General features: G+C 37.5%; 1 protein-coding gene across 1 annotated transcript in view; it reads right to left on the bottom strand.

Annotated features, from left to right (window-relative positions):
• Positions 1–18,108, bottom strand: part of LOC140159422 (uncharacterized) — a 125,820-nt gene that overhangs the window by 98,738 nt on the left and 8,974 nt on the right. Inside the window, 1 exon segment of the mRNA XM_072182894.1 lies at positions 15,672–16,204. Within this exon segment, the coding sequence (XP_072038995.1) occupies positions 15,672–16,148 (477 nt within the window). The 5' untranslated portion in view covers positions 16,149–16,204.

The raw sequence follows: 18,108 nt of genomic DNA, 5'->3' as shown, positions 1-18,108 counted from the left end.
GTACTAGCATGGGTACCCGTGAGGGCTCCCGGCTGTGTACCACTGTACCCATGCCTCACCGCGTTCCCCGCAAGGGGATCAAGCCCGTGTGTATGGGTACCCGCTATACCGGCTGTCCCTTGGCTAGAGGGAGCTTGCCTAGTACCACGGGTAGCTGAGCGTGCATACCCCGATCAATCACCTCGCCACCTGAATAGGCAGCGCCAATCAATGGAGCTATGCCCTGTTGATTTGACAGTGATCGATCAAGAGAGGGTAATTGACCCATTGACGGTAATGGATCACCCACGCTCCGCTGGCTCTCGAGGACATAAGTGGGTTGTTGATCAGCTAGGCTGTTCAAGCTACTTACTGTACCCTCTAGAGCTTCGCTTAAGGTCGCTGTGTGTGGCGGACCACTCACGGCAGCTATGGGCGGGTGCATAGCGGCTACCACTGAAGTCGAGCCGTAGCTCGTCTTTGTAGCTGCCACCGAATGCACCTGGGTCGCTGTCCCGTGAGAGACTGCGAGCCCAACCCCTGAATAATCGCCAGCCAGTCCCTGTGGACAGCCAGCAGCTATTCTAGGGCCCAGGGTATCACTCGGCGGTCCCGCCATGGAACGCTGCCGTGTGACAACCCCAGTTGGTTCTGCTAAGACTACACCCACAGCGTTAGCCGCGGTATCGTCTCTGCTGAACCCATGCATGCTAGGGTTCAACCCAGGCAAGCCCGGGGTACCCTTGCATGCTGCCCGTCGCTGGCTACTACTGTGGCTGTTTGAGCCCGTAGATATGCCTGCAACAGACGGGTGTCCTCCTGCTAAAAACCCGTGAGGATTTTCGCTAGAGGACTGGTATCCTCCTGCTACAAAACCCGCTTAGGGTTTTCGCTGGTGGTTACCGCTCTGCTGCCTGCTACTTTGCTCCGACGTATAGTCAGTGCTTTCGCTGGCTGCTGAGCCTTTGGACGCTTAGCAGTCCCGAAGGAACCGCCTGCTTGTCCGGGGACCGGAGCCCCTTAAGCAGACCTGCCATGACCCATAGGGGCTGTCACAGCAGAATCTACCGTGATCGACTGGTATCCTCCTGCTGCAAAACCCGCTAGGGTTTTCGCTGGTGGTTACCGCTCTGCTGCCTGCTACTTTGCTCCGACGTATAGTCAGTGCTTTCGCTGGCTGCTGAGCCTTTGGACGCGCTTAGCAGTCCCGAAGAACCGCCTGCTTGTCCGGGGACCGGAGCCCCTTAAGCAGACCTGCCATGACCCATAGGGGCTGTCACAGCAGAATCCACCGTGTCGACCTTACCAGTGCCCTTGGTAGATTTCTTCTTCGTCTTATGGCGATGGACGGAGCCTATCCCAATCGTCAAGCTGGAACTCGGAGAGTCCTAAGCAAAAGAAAGACATCTAGAAGATCGTGAGCGCTCCCTGTGGGTGAAACAGAGCGGGTGTGGGTCCCGCTCCGTCACCAGGGAAGGGCAAGCCCGACAGGGCCGAGGCGAAGCGAGGAGAAAAGGGAGGGGGGCACTCCCCCCCCCCCCCCCAACACGCGACTCAAGCCCAGTAAGCAAACCTGAGCACGGAGGCTGGTCGCTAACGTTAGTGGTAAAGTAAGGACTGGCTAACTTTAATACTAAAATGTCAGACGGGTCCCTACCAATCCCCACCGTATGAATATCTGATTAACTCGTCTTTATTGGACGGTAATGAAGACATAACGATAGAGTAATCACCCTAACATAGCAACAATAACCTACCGTACATGAAATACAATGTGTATGTACAAACATCTATTGTAACTTACAGGCTGCAATGGTTGTTTTACGTGGGAAACAAAATGAATGGCATCAACGAGCGGCCATTTTGAATTGCTCGTGTGTCCCGTATACAAACGGAGGCACGATATGTAGCTAAGTTTTGGATCGTTTTTGTCACTTTTTCGCCAGAAAATGCCGTCAAAACTATCCTCAGCCGAACAATACCGGTTTGGTTTTACCTAAGGTGTGAAACTACAACCGTATATCTCGCCTTTGGTCGAGAAATTGATACACAGTGCTATGAACAATCGATAGGCACGCGTCTGTGTCAGTCGGAGACCAAGGAGGATAAGGGACGATCATATGGTGTGACGTCACCTTTTGGGTGAGTCCACCGGGGATCGGGTTTTTTGTTATTTATTCATTTATGTGGGACAAAATGACTATTGGTTTTTCCGCATCTCGGGATCGATGCAAGAAGTATCTTAATCAACATCGGAAACGGTAAGATCGACCGGTGTACTGAGTCTATATAAACTCGTAACGAAAAATCTAGACACATACCGATGCTTCAAATGTCAATATATTTGCATACGTAGGTTCCACTTACATGTTTCTTCAGTAATTCTCACCGACTTCAGCAAGTAGATTTAAGAAATTGGATCGAGAAATAAAATGAAGAAAATTATAATATCCAGGCCAAGTAGAGAATTTTCACCAAGCTAGAAAATGTCCTAGTTTCTTTTACGCCCTGCAGATGTTCACTCTAGTTTTAATTTCAAGTTTTTAAGTTTTTTATCTTCATGCTTTTTGTGTTCCAAGCAACTACTGTGAAAATAACAAAGCGCAAATATATTCCTTTTGTGCATAGGCCCATATAAGGAAGCTAATAATCACAAGAATCACACATTTAAAAATAACTGAAAGAGTTCAATATTAGCAAAGCACAAAAAATTCATTGTGCAAAATGTCCCCTTTTACAGTTTGTCGACAAGCATGGCATAATTGTTGACAAGGACTAGTCATTAATATTAATAAGCTTAAGGGTATTTTTTGTGGGACCTGAGAGCACAACAGACATATCAAATTGTATTTTGAATAATGAGGAATGTCTTTCTGATATCAAATAAATTTGGATTTTGTGATATAATACACATTTTATTGCAAATGATTAAAAATTGATATTCAAATAAGTCTAATGATAAATTGTACTTAAAGTGTATGTAGCTTGGATGAAAAGCTGTCCATCATATGAAAATTTTGACCCTTCCTATTGATATAGATTTTTTTCCCAAAACATCAAAAAAATGTAGGTCTTTTGGGGAAAAATGTATATCTTCAATATGAAAGGTCAAAGGTGATGGTCGGCTTTTCATCCCAGCTACATACACTTGAAAGTACATATTATTAGATTTGTAAAGTTTACTTTGAGGACTGTTAAATAATCAAAAATATCAAATTTTATTAATTTGCCATTAATTGTTAATATAGTGATTTGCCATAAAAAAAATTGTATATATGGCAAATTTCAAAAAATGTAAATTATTTGATATCAGAAGGACATTCCTCATATTCAGAATGCAATTTAATATGTCTGATGTGCTCCGAGGTCCCACAAAAAATAATGTGCAAACGTTGCTATCCAATTCCTTGAAGATCACATTTATTTACCATGAAATAAAAAAAAAAGTAATAATTGAGCACAAGATGACAATGATAGGATGGATTAATATACTTTATTTTGTAATGGTAAATTACAGGTAATTATGTGTAATTGACAATAATATTTTGATGTAAATAAGCGATGCATAACATGGTCTCTGACCTTAATATTTAGACTTTATTGATGTATTTGCTTTGTCAACAACTTGTTGACGTCGGATCTTGAGATTTTGATGATTGTCAATGTTAACAGCCCTAATATTTATGATAATTTATGTTAAAATTACTAAACCAAATAATTATTTGAATAAAATGTGTCCTTCAGTAGACCTTATGAAATTAAAGCAATTATGCGAATCCACTTGATTTCAGGAAGTCTTCAAGGCAATTGTAGCATTTATAGTAGATAGAGACAGACAATATTATTAAATAGTTCCTAATTTCATTACTAAATGATGAGAAATGGGTAGGTGTGGGGAGAGTAAAAATACATTATGCCTTTTATTTTAATTTGTAAATGCCTGATGTATAATACTAAGTGTTTGTTTACCTCAATTAATTTTATGGCATGCATGTACTAAGTTCATTGTTTTAGCTGTTTTTTGTTCAAAAACTCATTTTTGTATCTGACAAGGTAAATGTAAGCACAGCAATCACAAATGTGGTATCAAATGAATGGGAAGAATAACCTCTATAGTGGTCTTTCAGCCCGTCTTTCAGTCAACTTGAATAACATTTAGTATGAAAAAATGTTGAAAAAGTGGATTTTAGGGGAAATTCTGGGATTTTCTCCTTTCAAAATTAGTCTTATTTTACAGCCTTGTTTCACTTACAGGGTTTTTTGCCATTTGCAAAATCACATATATATTTGTGTCTTAATTGAGGTGCGTCCATTGGCCTCTCAAAATTGTGTACTTAAATACTTATTTTTATATATCAGGCCTACAATTTGACTACCAAATAAACCAAATTTGACATTTCTCTGCCAGATTCATAACTTTTGACCACAATTCACGAGTAAATCCGTGAAATATTCCAAATCTTACAAATGATTCTGAACAGTATGTCTTTATCTCTCCAGGAACCAGTAAAAACATTCTCTGAAATATCTTTATCTTTGTTTTAAATTGCACTGAATTAATGTCCTATGGCAACCATTGCAATGTCTGAGTGCAGCATCCAAACCATAGTCTCATCTCATTTCACATATCTATATTTAGCTGCACCAGTACGCTAAATGCCAAATCCATTTCCACTATTAAATGTTATCCTGCCCAGTGCCCACCCACCTAAAACAAAGACAAAGCATGCTTTTATAACACAATTTGTAATAATATGTCTCTCAATTTTAAGCAAAATCAAGTGTTGTACGCAGGGGTAGCGCTAGGTCGCTTTTTGGGGTCCCGGACCCACCAAAATAGAGTTCGGACCCCCTGTTTTTAAATTTTCTGCAAGTTCGGGGTCCCTGCAGACCCCAGTTTTTCAATCTAGCGCTATTGCAGACATACTATTTATGCTGCATTTGTGCAACTCGGACTCACCAAACTCTACTCCGGACCCCCCACTTTTTAATTTTCTGCAAGTTCGGGGGTCCCTGCGGACACAGGAGTGTTTAGTTCTAGCGCTACCCCTGGTTGTACGAAAAGTGAAAAAAAAAAACGTTTTTATTCCAGTACAGTGTGTATAGGCACAGACCCTAGGGTCTGTGGTATAGGCCTACATGATACATGTTGTATTGAAATAAGCCTCTTTTTTTTGCTTTCATTAGGGACCGATCGTTATTTACAGCAGGGGGGGGAATGGGTGTTTTGGCAAAAATATCGACAACAAATTTCGTGTTCCCCCCCTCGCGTCCATAAAAAAAAATTCGCGCCCCTTGTTTTCCCAATTTTCTCCATTTAAAATTTAACAATCTACCCTCTTGGTTCAACGAAAAATTTCAGGTTCCCCCCTCAAGACCACAAAAAATTTCGTGTTCCCTTCTAAATTTACCCATTCCCCCCTGCCATAAATAACGATCGCTCCCTTATTTCCTCAATTTATGTCTTTATTAGTCAGATTTTCCATTTTCTTTCTCATTTTAAGCCTTTATAACTCTGATTTTCCATATTCACTGCCATTTCTACATAAAAATGAATTTCTAAACTGTTCACAAGCACAGTAAACTTGATGAAAATCCTCTTTATTACAAGACATTACGGTTCTTGCAACAAATACCTGTATCTCTTGATTACACTTGGCCTTGACAATTGCAATAATATTTATGCTATTATCATCAAAATTGCTCTTATCATTCTTACCATGTCTTTTGATAACAACTATTCTAATAAATAGCCTTCAATCCTGCAACAACAGGAAACAATTTTGGAAAAGTGATATATCACTTTTATCAGAAGATTCTATTTTTGAAACACTTCAATACTGTATCAAAGTATGTGGGAGGTTTGTAAATTGCAAAAACAAATTTGCTACAAATCTATTTTCAAATTTTCAGAAGCGTGGGCTTTATTTGGTTTACTCTCTTTTAAATTTATAAAAAGCTGAGAGCCACCGTACAAATAATGAAGACAAGGGATGTGATGAGGATGATCATATGGTATTATGAAGATGAAGAGAGATGATCAAGGACAAAATTAGTAGTAGCAGGAACTGATTTGATCAACCAAATTCAAGTAAAGCAACCCACTGCACCATAATTGTCAACTTCTTTTATTTTATTTTATCAGTAGTGTTTGTATTATTATTTTATTTTTTTTGCAATTTGTGAGCAATATCCACTTATTAAGTGTATCAACAATGATCATCATTTAGTGGGATGAAACAGAGCTTCATATAAATAATTTATGAGTTTATACTGCATCTATGAAAATGAACTGAAGGAACTGTATCTTGTCTTTACAGGATCAAAGGGCATGCAAAATGTAAAACATGTTGACTTTATAATTTGGTAATAATAAATGTAAGCTGTTCCTACATGTATAAAAAAAGAAACAAATGAAATGGATGATATAAATAATAATTATGATAAGAAATAACAGTTGCAATAATCAACTGTGGCTAGTATATACTAAAGCTTATCGCCACATACAATGAGCACCTGCTCCAAAATGACTTCAAAATGTACGACATCCATACAATCAATAAAACCGATCTTTCGTTTTAATTTCCCTCTTCATAACTCATTTATTAATATAAAAATATGGGACACTTAAACATGATGATGTGATAGGATTGTCAAGAATAGATGCGAGGTCATGAGTCACTGCAAAACTGATGAAGCTCAGTTCCTCTTAACCACGTCTACCTATCAATTTGTCTTCCTCAAATACCTCAAATAAAATGTCCGCCGACAGCTAGCTAGCTCAAAATGGAAATCATATCATTACACTCGAACATGTACCCGTGCGTGCAGTGCGTTTTGAAAAAGTACATGTGTGCGGCCGTGTTTAGAAGAAACCACTTCAGGGAAAGGGGTTAAATTAAATACTCACAATGGATGAAAATGTGGGGCAAATTACGAGTGTTGATGCTTATCAATGCTTGTAGGGATATCATGTTATAGCCCTAAAGAAAGACATGCTCTTACTTAATCAAGTGTGATTGTGAAAAATTGTGTGAGGAAGTTCAAATGATCCTGATAGGGTACTTACGATAGTGTGTAATTCTTAATTTGATATGCTTGCCATTGAAATGTTGAAATGATTGTGGATTTAATTATATGCATTTCATCAGATCCGAAATTTTGAACTCCTTATTCTTGAAAATATTACATTGTTTTCACACAATTATTTGATAAAACTGGCTAAAACATGCTTTTAATGTTAAGTATTTGAAAGCCATGCAAACAAACAAAAATCAAGTTGAAGGTCATATTTACATCATAAGCCATTTTCCCCCACACCTATCCCCCAACCCATAAATGTCCTGTTTCTCATAATTTATTATTACTGAATCTGATCCCCTAATTGGTCAATCCTTAACCAGATAATTGAGCTCATAATACAGATGATTGTTTGAAGCCAAAATCCCTTTCTTCCTTACAGGTGGCAATACAGGATGAAGGGGCTTAGTTTGAATAAATTGTGTCCAGTTGCTTCTGACTTAGTCTTTACATTTTTGTATATTGCGGTAATACCGGATACATGAATGATGCATTCTCAGTGTTGACTCCGAGAACATGTCTGGATTTTGGTGTCACAGCGCAATATGATTTGGCAAAACAAAACTTGCAATCCTGAATGGAAATTGTATTTCAAAGTTGGAGTGCCCCCCCCCCCCGGATTTTCATTCAGTATGAATCAGGCCTTACAACAACAAAAGCGCAGTGATTTATATTGCGCTACACACAGGCACAATGCCTAGATGTTGATCCACAAGCCTCAGCACACTTTACAGGTTGTCACTGACCACTACGGCCCCACATCATCATCATTCCATGGACTTTTGCTGCTACAAGAGCGCACACCCTAGACATTCCACAAATAACCATCGCAACCAGGATCAGCTCCTCGAGTTTCGTACGGGTAACAAGACAATTAGCAGTAAGTTCCTTGTCCAGGGGAATTTCAAGCTAACTCAATTTTTCCACGAGAGCATACTAGGCACTACCAGGGTTCAAACCCGCAACCTCTCGCACCAATATTAGTCGAACGCCTTAACAATTGAGCTAACTTGACTGTGAATTACAAAAACCAAGGCTGTGAATTTCAAAAACCAGCAAACAGATTAAAATGATGAAAAAACCCAAAGTTTCTTAATTTTGGATATGGTCTTCTTGTTTTTATATGCTTTGCTGAGCTATAGAAGTTACAACATATTTAGAGATGCAGAAATAAACTGATATGTGCATAATTATATTGTGCATGCTTGGGGATTAAGCTAGTAAAAGTGCTAGCTTCAGAAAATGTTGGCAGGGGAATTGTTTTCCCCATAACAAGAAATGATCAAAAATTGTGAGACAGGTATCCATTTTCCAATTTCCAAAAGTAAATTATTCCACATCTGCACATTGTTAAAAATAATTTCCACATCAGCACCAGAAATGGTGCAAATAGAAAGCTAATGTATCATGTTAGCCAGCATACAATATAACAGTCCGCCATTCACCGATACAATATACACCTGCTAATACCACCATCTATTTCGTCTTTACATAATACATCAAATATCCAGAATAGAGCGGAAATGTAATTCATGAGAGAGATGCACGCCTGTGCAACGAGGGAAATTGATCAATTGAAAACAATAAATTGCACACCCATTTTGTAATACTCGTACACTACAAGGTGAAATGCCATGCAGCAATGCAGATTTTTTCCAATATCCAGCTCAATGAATACTTGTCATTCAATTGACATTATATGAGCATGTATCTGGTAACTCATAATACAGTTCGTCGTAATTTTTTATCATTTCTTTACAGGATTTTTATACATGTAGGGTACAGTACTGAATGGTTTACATGTAAATGTAGGATGCTTAATCTATAAATCAAAAATCAAATGTCTTTAAGATTTATATCTACAGGAATATTTGTCCGACTCAAACGCTGACAACCGCTTATATCTCCTTCATCGCTGCACTGTCTACTGTTATCACGCTTGGTAGCTTCAACAAACAACGACACTCTGACTGTCATGTTGCATCCTCCCCATTAGAGCTTTGATTTCCTCAGAGTGTGATTCCATATTTGAACGGTCGGCTCCTTTAGGGTCTTATCACAACAGCAGATTCATAGAATCAATTGTGTCAATCGGACAGACAGAGAAACCCTCATGTAAAACGACAAATTACCCTCACAAACACGCCATTTATGACACCATTAAGGTGATGCTGATTATGAATACAATTTCTATAAATCCAGAAAATAAGTGTGCCAGAATGGGCGAGAATCAGAGAACAGATTCTCACAACGATTCTCCAACATTTAGTTTGCAAAAGATTCAAAATTGATTCTCCCAAGATCATTTAGCGCAGTGAGTTACAGTGCGCTACGCACAGGCACAACGCCTATAGAGACGTCGATCCACAAGCCTCAGCATACTTTACAGGTTGTCGCTGACCACAGTCCACTACGGCCCCGCATCAATCCATAAACCATTTTTAAAACAACAATTCAGGGACTTTGCTGCTTCAAGAGCGCACGCCCTAAACATTCCACAAATAACCTTCGCAACCAGGATCAGCTCCACACGTTTCGTACAGGTTGGAACAAGATAATTAGCAGTAAGTTCCTTGTTCAAGCTAACTCAATTTTTCATGAGAGCGTATTAGGCACTGCCAGGGTTCGAACCCGCAATCTCTCACACCATAGTCGAACGCCTTAGCGATTGAGCTAACTTGACTGCATATTCCACACACAGTAAGTTAGCTTAATTCTCTTGATTCTTGCAAGATGTTTGTTAGAATCAATTTTGAATTTGATTCAGGAAAAGTTTGACAAAATTCCATCTACACCATGGTAGCAGTCAGTGTCACTTTAATACAATTGCCACAGCATCTATAGATCTTCTCATTCCCTTTGAGATTTGCACTGAGTGAACAACAGGAAAGATGACCCTATTCCTATCTGATAGAGTTTGATTTCCTTTTCTATGATATTATCGATTGCTACTTATCTACAAAGTGAAAGATGATGTTTTCACAACTGGACAGAAGACACTTCCATGAAAAGAGTTGATAGCTTTTGAATTAAGGACAGTATTTTATATACAAAATAGCATTATATTTGACCAAATTTTTATAGTCTACGCTCTGAATGTAAATTTTGATATTAAAAGGTTGCCTTAAATTGTGTACCTTTTTGTGCATAATTTTAAACTCATCTCATAACTATTGGGTTGATACATGTAGGTGACAAACTGACAATGATGATCAATGATTATGAAAACAATGACGATTACGAATTGACGATGATGACAATGCAAAAGCAGCTGATGGACATGATCATGATGATCATCATCATAATGGAGTTATGATGACAACGGCCACAATGTTACAAATTATGTATGAATTGATTTTAAAATTATGCTTAACTTATTTTATTAGATTTTTGCAATTGAATGAACCAATTTTCATTATACCATATAGTGTTACAGTAACTTAATCACATGTTTACATCGCTTCTGAACAAAAAAATGCAGGCGTTCCAGAGAGAGGATCCATACAAGTAATTTAAAACCAAACATGTTCTTTTCCTTCTTCCTCTCTCTTTCTCTCATACAAGGCAAATGAACTATATTGGTCATAATAATAAAGGCTTGCACAAACCGTGGTCTGATTTAATAGTATACACTAGCTCTGGAATAGGAAACTTGAAAATGTGCCTGTACAGTAAGCCAAATAATTAAGGTACCACTACCAGTTACGTTCCCCCCTATATATCCTAAACAAAGGCAGATATGTCATAATTGGAACCAACAGCCAATAGCTGCATCTTTTACATGTAGCTCGAATTTAAGACCCCATTCGTTGAAATTGTTCAAGAAATAAAGACACAACGATCCAAAAACACAAGGAAGATGCAAATTTCAAAGTTGCAGTTTGCCACATTGCATGCCCTATTGATTTGTACACAAAGCGTTCGCGAACAAGAGAACTTGTGCCGTGCTTGCATTGATTAGCACGAATAAACTAGCGTCATGATTTCATTGATTAGAACACAAAAGTGCAACTTTTTATTTCGTATAGATCTACATTAGGCTTTGGATCAGTTTCTTTAATTCTCAACCAATTTTAAAGGTCTTAAATCAGAGCTAAGGAGTACAGGCATCGGCCCTGCTTGTTGTAATTTTGACACATTTGTCTTCATTTAGGATACACAGGTACAGGGGTGAACACAACTGCTACCTTAATTCTTTTGCTTACTGTATTTCAAAATGCAATTTAAATATTTTATCCTCCTATTGCACCATTCTTTTTAAAAATTATCCCATACACCTTTTCAAAAGTTAATCAGAAAATTTTGAACAGCCCAGAATGATGTCACACGCCAAAACATATTCCACCAATCAATTTCTGGCGATTTGATCGCGTATTCGACCACACCAGTGTGTGATTGGATGTGGTGTTTTCTGCATTTTTCGTAAAATCATCCTGAAAAGGTCTATTGAAAACTTACGATGCAAGTGGTATTTTTCATCTGGAAAATAATACATGTAATGCACACTTTGTAAAATATGACTGCCACAATATTTTTGCAGATAATTAATATTTATAATTATAAGCAATTGAGACTAAATTTATGAATATTTGTCAAAGGGTGTACTACACCCCTGGCCAATTTTGTGCCTATTTTTGCATTTTTCTCAAAAATTATAGCGCATTGGTGACAAGTAAGGTATATTATAGGGGCAAGGACCAAGAATTTAGAAAACAAAAAACTGTGGATTCCTAGTGATGTGCTGTATATTATTATAAGCAGTTTAGTGGAATTGAAATTGATTTCTGTAATTATTTTCAAAAAATCCATTTTACAATTCTCTCCCAACTATCTGTACCTTTTGCATCCAACAGGTCAATGCTCTCTCAGTGTCACAGTGTTCACTATTTTCCCAATATGTGGAGTGATTCATACAAATCTAATTGATGTAGAAAAAGCAATTTAAGATAAATATTCAATGATTCATGAAGAATATCAAATTTATACTTTTGTGCACTAAAATGTCATGCAAATTATACAAGTACGAGTTCTCAGTTTAACAATGCACCGACCGATGTCACCAACTTATTTCTTCAAATCAAGTCATTTTATTTTCTGCACAGCATTCAGACTTGCTCAGATCTCATCCATATTCAAATTCATCCTCCAAAGGGAATAGCCATATTGAAGATAGCAATTCCTTCAATTTTGTTCCAATTTAAGAAAATTTAATTTGAATTCCATATCGACTTGGGATGGGCTGCGTAAGATGCTGAGCAAACAGCTTGGCAAATTTATTTTAGTACTGTTTACCGCACGTGAGAGTGCCTTTTAATGTTTTACAGGGTACCATAGTACGGTAAGGAGAGTGAAGATCAATGCACACACCAGGGAGTTACTACATCCCTAATTGCAATAAAACATTCATGATTTCTAGACACTGTTTGCAAGTAGATCTAGGCAGAATCCATCATCCGCAAGTATTGATGTACATGTACCAAAGTGTGTTCACATCTCAATGCAACAATATGCATTTATGTAAGCACCAAGGGAAAACGTAATTTTGGAAGCCAAAATATGCACGGCAATTTTCCAAATAATGCAAATAATGCCGAAAAAAAACACAATTTTAAACCCAAAATTAATTGTTATTCAATTTCAAATTGTTCAATTTAGGGTCTATACTTTTTTAATTTTAGGGGGGAAACGCAATTACACCCAAAATACCCAATTACGGCTATGAATACTGCGATCGCGTTTTCCCCGTGGTACCTACATGTACATTTAATATGCAACTAGCATTATGCCCACTGCACAACTCTCTCCATAACCAATGGAACCCATGTGCTAGAAGCAAATTCAGGGGTCAAAATAATGTTTTGCTTTAGGAAGGCTGTTATGAACAGAATATGAAAAGTAGTCATCGTGTACTTTTTGCAAAATGTGTTGGTAAATAATTTTCCTAGGGTTACATGTTGATGTATTTTGAAATTAGAGGGGTCAGCCTTATTTTGAACACCGGTTGGATTAATCTTTTACTTGTGTGATTCTTTAAACAGCAAAGACTCATAATATACACTTGTGCTTGTTGGGTTTTTTACCCTATCATTTTACGATTTCTTGTTCTCAACAATTTCCATAAATTCAAAAATATTTCCGTAGTTTCAATATTCACAAGTTGAATCTTTCAATAAGTTTCACTCTTTCTGAAAGACTAGAAGCAGAAAGTTAAAAATATTGTCACAAAACTCAGTGTGGAAATTAAAATACATGTATGGTATGGATATATGATACTAGTAGTACTAAACATTTCCCACTCTACAATACATACAGAATTACAGATAGACCCCATTTACAGGGACTGCCGTTTGAGAGGAGCTACAATGTAGAGTAATCACTCCTCTACAGCTCTTCTTAAGTTGCATTTGCAAGAGCGATTTATAGCTCCTCTAGATGACTCGTTAAATTCTTTATGCTTTAATGGCCACAGGTGCAAACAGCTCTTCTAAAGCTCTTCTTGAAGAGACCAGAAGAGCATTCTACAGCTCTTTTCTCATTTTCAAATGGCAGTCCCTGCATTTATGAATTACCCTTGCCCCTTGCATTTCCAGCTAGCCTTTCCCTTACAGTTTAAGCTTGTTTACCTTTTAATAAAACAAAATCTAATTTGAATCAACTCCAAGATCCTTTTCACTTCTTCCTCAATTTAAAATTCAATCAGCATATTTGCACACTGCTTTGTAATGACTTATTATACAATTGCATCTTGAAAGGATGTTGTTTTTAAACCTTCATGAAAATTTATAGCGCTAAACCCGCCACCAATGAATCAGTTAGTCCAATGCGTCATGACAATAACAAGAACGCTCATTATGATGCTGCTGAATTCATGAAATAAACATGACAGTCAATCAGCATCATATGCCTTGTATATTAATCCAAGCACAGATCACTATGACTACCGGTATGCCATATATTTAGCAACAAAACAACTAGCTGATTTCAAAAACAGACTTTTTAGAACAAATGCAGACCACATTACACACATAGTCATATACATACCCATACAATGTCCAATGATGTAGAGTTCACAAATGTCTAATGTGTTTTAAAACCCCAAAATTTGGCTTTTGTGATTTTAAGATAGTACTACAATGTACTCCCCATTCCAGAAAAATACAGAACTAATTTTTTGGAATTAAAAAAATATTATCCTGTTTTGCCAAATGAAACATAGCTAAATCCTAATCCTTTAGTTAGTCCTAACTGCCAACTGGCAATAAACATCAAATTTTAATATGTTTGCAATTTGAGGGAAAATGGTCCAAAAACATGCAATTTTGCATGTTTTCTTACAATTTTAGTCACAAAATTGTAAGACTTGGCACAAATCTAAGCATACAAAATTTTGAGTATAGGCCAAGGGTTAGCTCATAATTTTAATAGTATTTTATTTTTGCTGATTGATTATGAAAAAGATTGGAAAATGTGTTTTCCAAAAACACCCTAAAAATGCATGTTTTTGGCCGTTTATTTCATTATTTGCCAGTTAGGACTACCTAAAGGATTAGGATTAAGCTATGATTCATTTGGCAAAACCGAATTAATATTTTTTAATCCAAAAAAATTAGTTCTGTATTTTTCCAATTCTGCTACATGTACTGTAAGGGAAATGCTATGGTTTTCTTTTTTGGTTGATACATGTATACAATGTAGATAGTCAAATGGTTACATTTGTTTACAACTAACAAAATGGGGGGGGCACACTCTGATGGGGGCAGGAGCCAGGAGGAATTTTACCAACCCTAGCCCTCCTCCTTAGTGACACCTCTCTCCCCACTGGAGAGCTGGAAGTCTATCCATGAAGTGACAGAAATGTTAACAAACAAAGTTAAGCTTGGGGGCACGCATAAACTGTTGGGCAAAGAACATTTACAATCCATCCAAATGGATGATATGACCTCAAAAATGTCACAACCTCAAAAATGTCACCTTACCTGTTACAGATCCAAGTCTAGGGGGAAAAAGCCAGACACATGCCTCTGTCTGTTACATGACACTTACCCCCTATACTCCTTCACTTGCAAAAGGCTGCCTATGTCACTGTTGCTAGCTGCCCAAAAAGACTTCTTGTTTGACATAAAAGATCAATTTTCCAGAAGAAACAAACAAACATAAAAAAATATGCATCTTCTACCTCCCCCCCCCCATTAAATAATATTTCAAATATTGAACAATTACTAATAACAATTCACCTGGATAACTCAATACATGCATTTCCATGTAAAATAATAATGGACATTGTCAGGGAATTAATTCCTGGAAATCCAGGCAAACACTTCACATGCAAATAGAGCTTTCAAAACAGAGGCCTCTCATTCACTGGATTTCATGGAATTTAAAAGCTCTGTCGTGTAGTGTACATGGGTTTCAGAAATTACATACATTTAATGTACAATTGTACATTTTGGCACAATTTTCCCCGATAGTGACAATGTCTGCAAGAGCAGCAACAACACACATTTAGATTTAATCTAAGCGCTGACTTTCATCCAAAATATATAGTAAAATTAGGAAAATAAACAAAACAATGTGCGACGTGCGTGTATTAAACAAATTTTCTGTGCTCTTACCTTTTTACTAGTCTCTTTTGCTGAGCACTGATTCCCATCTTTTTTGGATACTCCAGATTCCTGTGAAGCGGCAGCACTCATCTTTGACGATGACGACGATGACTTGTTTGTCTTCAATTTCAAAATCAACTGTCCCTTGGTAAAATTAGTCTCATGAACATGAAATTCCTGGAATTTATTATTATCCCCTCTACCAGCTGCACAATCCGCTGCACTTCCTCCCTCCTCTAGGTAAACAGGATTGACTTTATTCCCTGACAAATTATCCACCTGATTATGACCATCATTATCCACCGTACTCTCATCCATATGCAACTGACTCGCTGCTGATGTGCCTGAGCCGCTTACAATTACCGATGATGACAATCTATCATTATCCTCCATCACTGTGTTATCGTCAGTGCCCGCATCCTGGTTGCCGCGTGATGACGACTTGGGCTCTCCTCTCGGTTCCTCTTTTTCACACCTTTCAGCCATCTTCAATGCGCTGCTAGGCTAAGGCATGACAGGTACTTCTCCTTTTCTTGTTTATGCTGAAAAGAGATGGAGAAAATAAAGTGGAAATTATCCGGTTTCGGATTACAAATTATAAAACGAGGCCTTAGTGAGCTCTGTACATAGAGGCATGATGAATCACCATTATAGTTTCCCTACACACATACATGTACATGTGTGCATACATGTCTATAAGACGGAGGGTACATTTTGATTAAATTATTCATTCTCACCTAGTATTGAAATCTTTGTAGTGTTAAGTAGCAGTGCAATTTATTTGCAAATATCTGTAGTAACCGGTAGCTACATGTACGTTGTAATGGGAATAATGCAAAAAGACCTTAAGGAGGATATTATAAGAACACTACTGGACATGTTTATTTAAAGGCAAAATTTAAAATGTTCCCAGTAAATGCACTGACACACAGTATGATTGAAAACCAATAACCAAATCATTTAATTACATTTAAAATCCCACATCTACACCAAATTACATTCCAACAATTGATTTAATGCTGCATATTTTTATGTTGTAAGGCATTTGTTACCATACAATGTAAGTCCTTAAAATCAAATAATTAAATTGTTAAAAATTGGACCAACAAATTTATCCTTTTGGTTTTAGGCCACAAATACAGAAAACAAACCTGTGGAACTAGATGCGACTAGACCTATACCTTAATGGTACTTTTTACTTCTTACTGGGATCTATAACTGGGAATGTAAATTATGTGACGATAAATGAAATTGAGGGCAATGTCTTCATATAATTTTCCCAAATAATAGTTATAAACTGTGGGCCTAAACAAGTACAATCTAATATTAAGTTTTGAAATAATTGAGCTGATTAGAATTCTTTTCATAGTAATTTTGACAGGCCTTGAAATTCATCTCTTACATAGTTTATGTGTGTACCAATGTTCTGTTTTATCCAAAAACAGGACTTTCGGTTCTTTTCAATGCTGGAAAATTTTATATAATGCCAGTTTATGTCTAGGATTACCAGATACCAGGATACATGTCCATCCCATTTCAAATTATCCTCAGTTAAAATTGACCAGCTTGGATGTGTATGGCATACATGTAGGTCTACAGGTATTACTAAATATTACCTAGTCAATTACACCAGCCAATTATTTTACTTGTCATTTCTGAATTCTGAACACTGATTTGGTGGGAGCATGTTTTACATAAAATTATTTTATATTCATGGGCATATGTGGGATTTTGAATAAATATGGTTGACACTTCCTACTGTTGAGTGTATGGCAAATTTATATAAAATGGAGAGATATCTGAAACAAAAAAAATATGTTTAACTTGTAATATTACAACCAACTGCATCATGCTAAGTTCTTTGTCAACAATGACAACCAGTGTTGCCAAAACTTTTCAGCGTCAAGGCGCGGCGCATTGACTCGCCAGGCCGCGGTAAAGGATTCTCAAGTAGCCCAATTTTTAAGCTTCCAAAAAGCGCCTAATACCGGATATTTGGGCGATGTTACCCCAATTTAGAACATAAAACACCCAATTGGGCGGAAAAGCACTTGACTTTGAAACTTCCGGTACTTACTGGGAAGTTACTGACCGATCAATAAATGGTCACAAAACCCATTGTAATTTCAATTTGGAGCTTCAAAGACTCAAAACCTTTATAAATCGGCTAAATTGAAAGGAAAATACATCAAATTTGTGCATGCCTGAGACTGGCAAAAGTAGCCCAATTTTAGACAAGTAGCGGCATGCTTTTTTGAGTAGCGGCAAGTGATCGCCAAGTAGCCCAATTGTGCGCCTAAGGCGCGGCGTTGGCATCACTGATGACAACATGCAGGGATTTTACTTTGTACTGTACCAGCTACACTTTTCCTCTCCAATTCACACTGATGAAATAAAGTGTTGCCACACAAAAAAAAACATTCCTGGTGGGAAACTTGAAAAATCA

The sequence above is a fragment of the Amphiura filiformis genome, chromosome 8 (assembly GCF_039555335.1).
Source record: "Amphiura filiformis chromosome 8, Afil_fr2py, whole genome shotgun sequence".
Classification (NCBI taxonomy): domain Eukaryota; kingdom Metazoa; phylum Echinodermata; class Ophiuroidea; order Amphilepidida; family Amphiuridae; genus Amphiura; species Amphiura filiformis.
The sequence above is the reverse complement of the archived record's forward strand: the minus strand, read 5'-3'. Positions and strand labels throughout refer to the sequence as shown.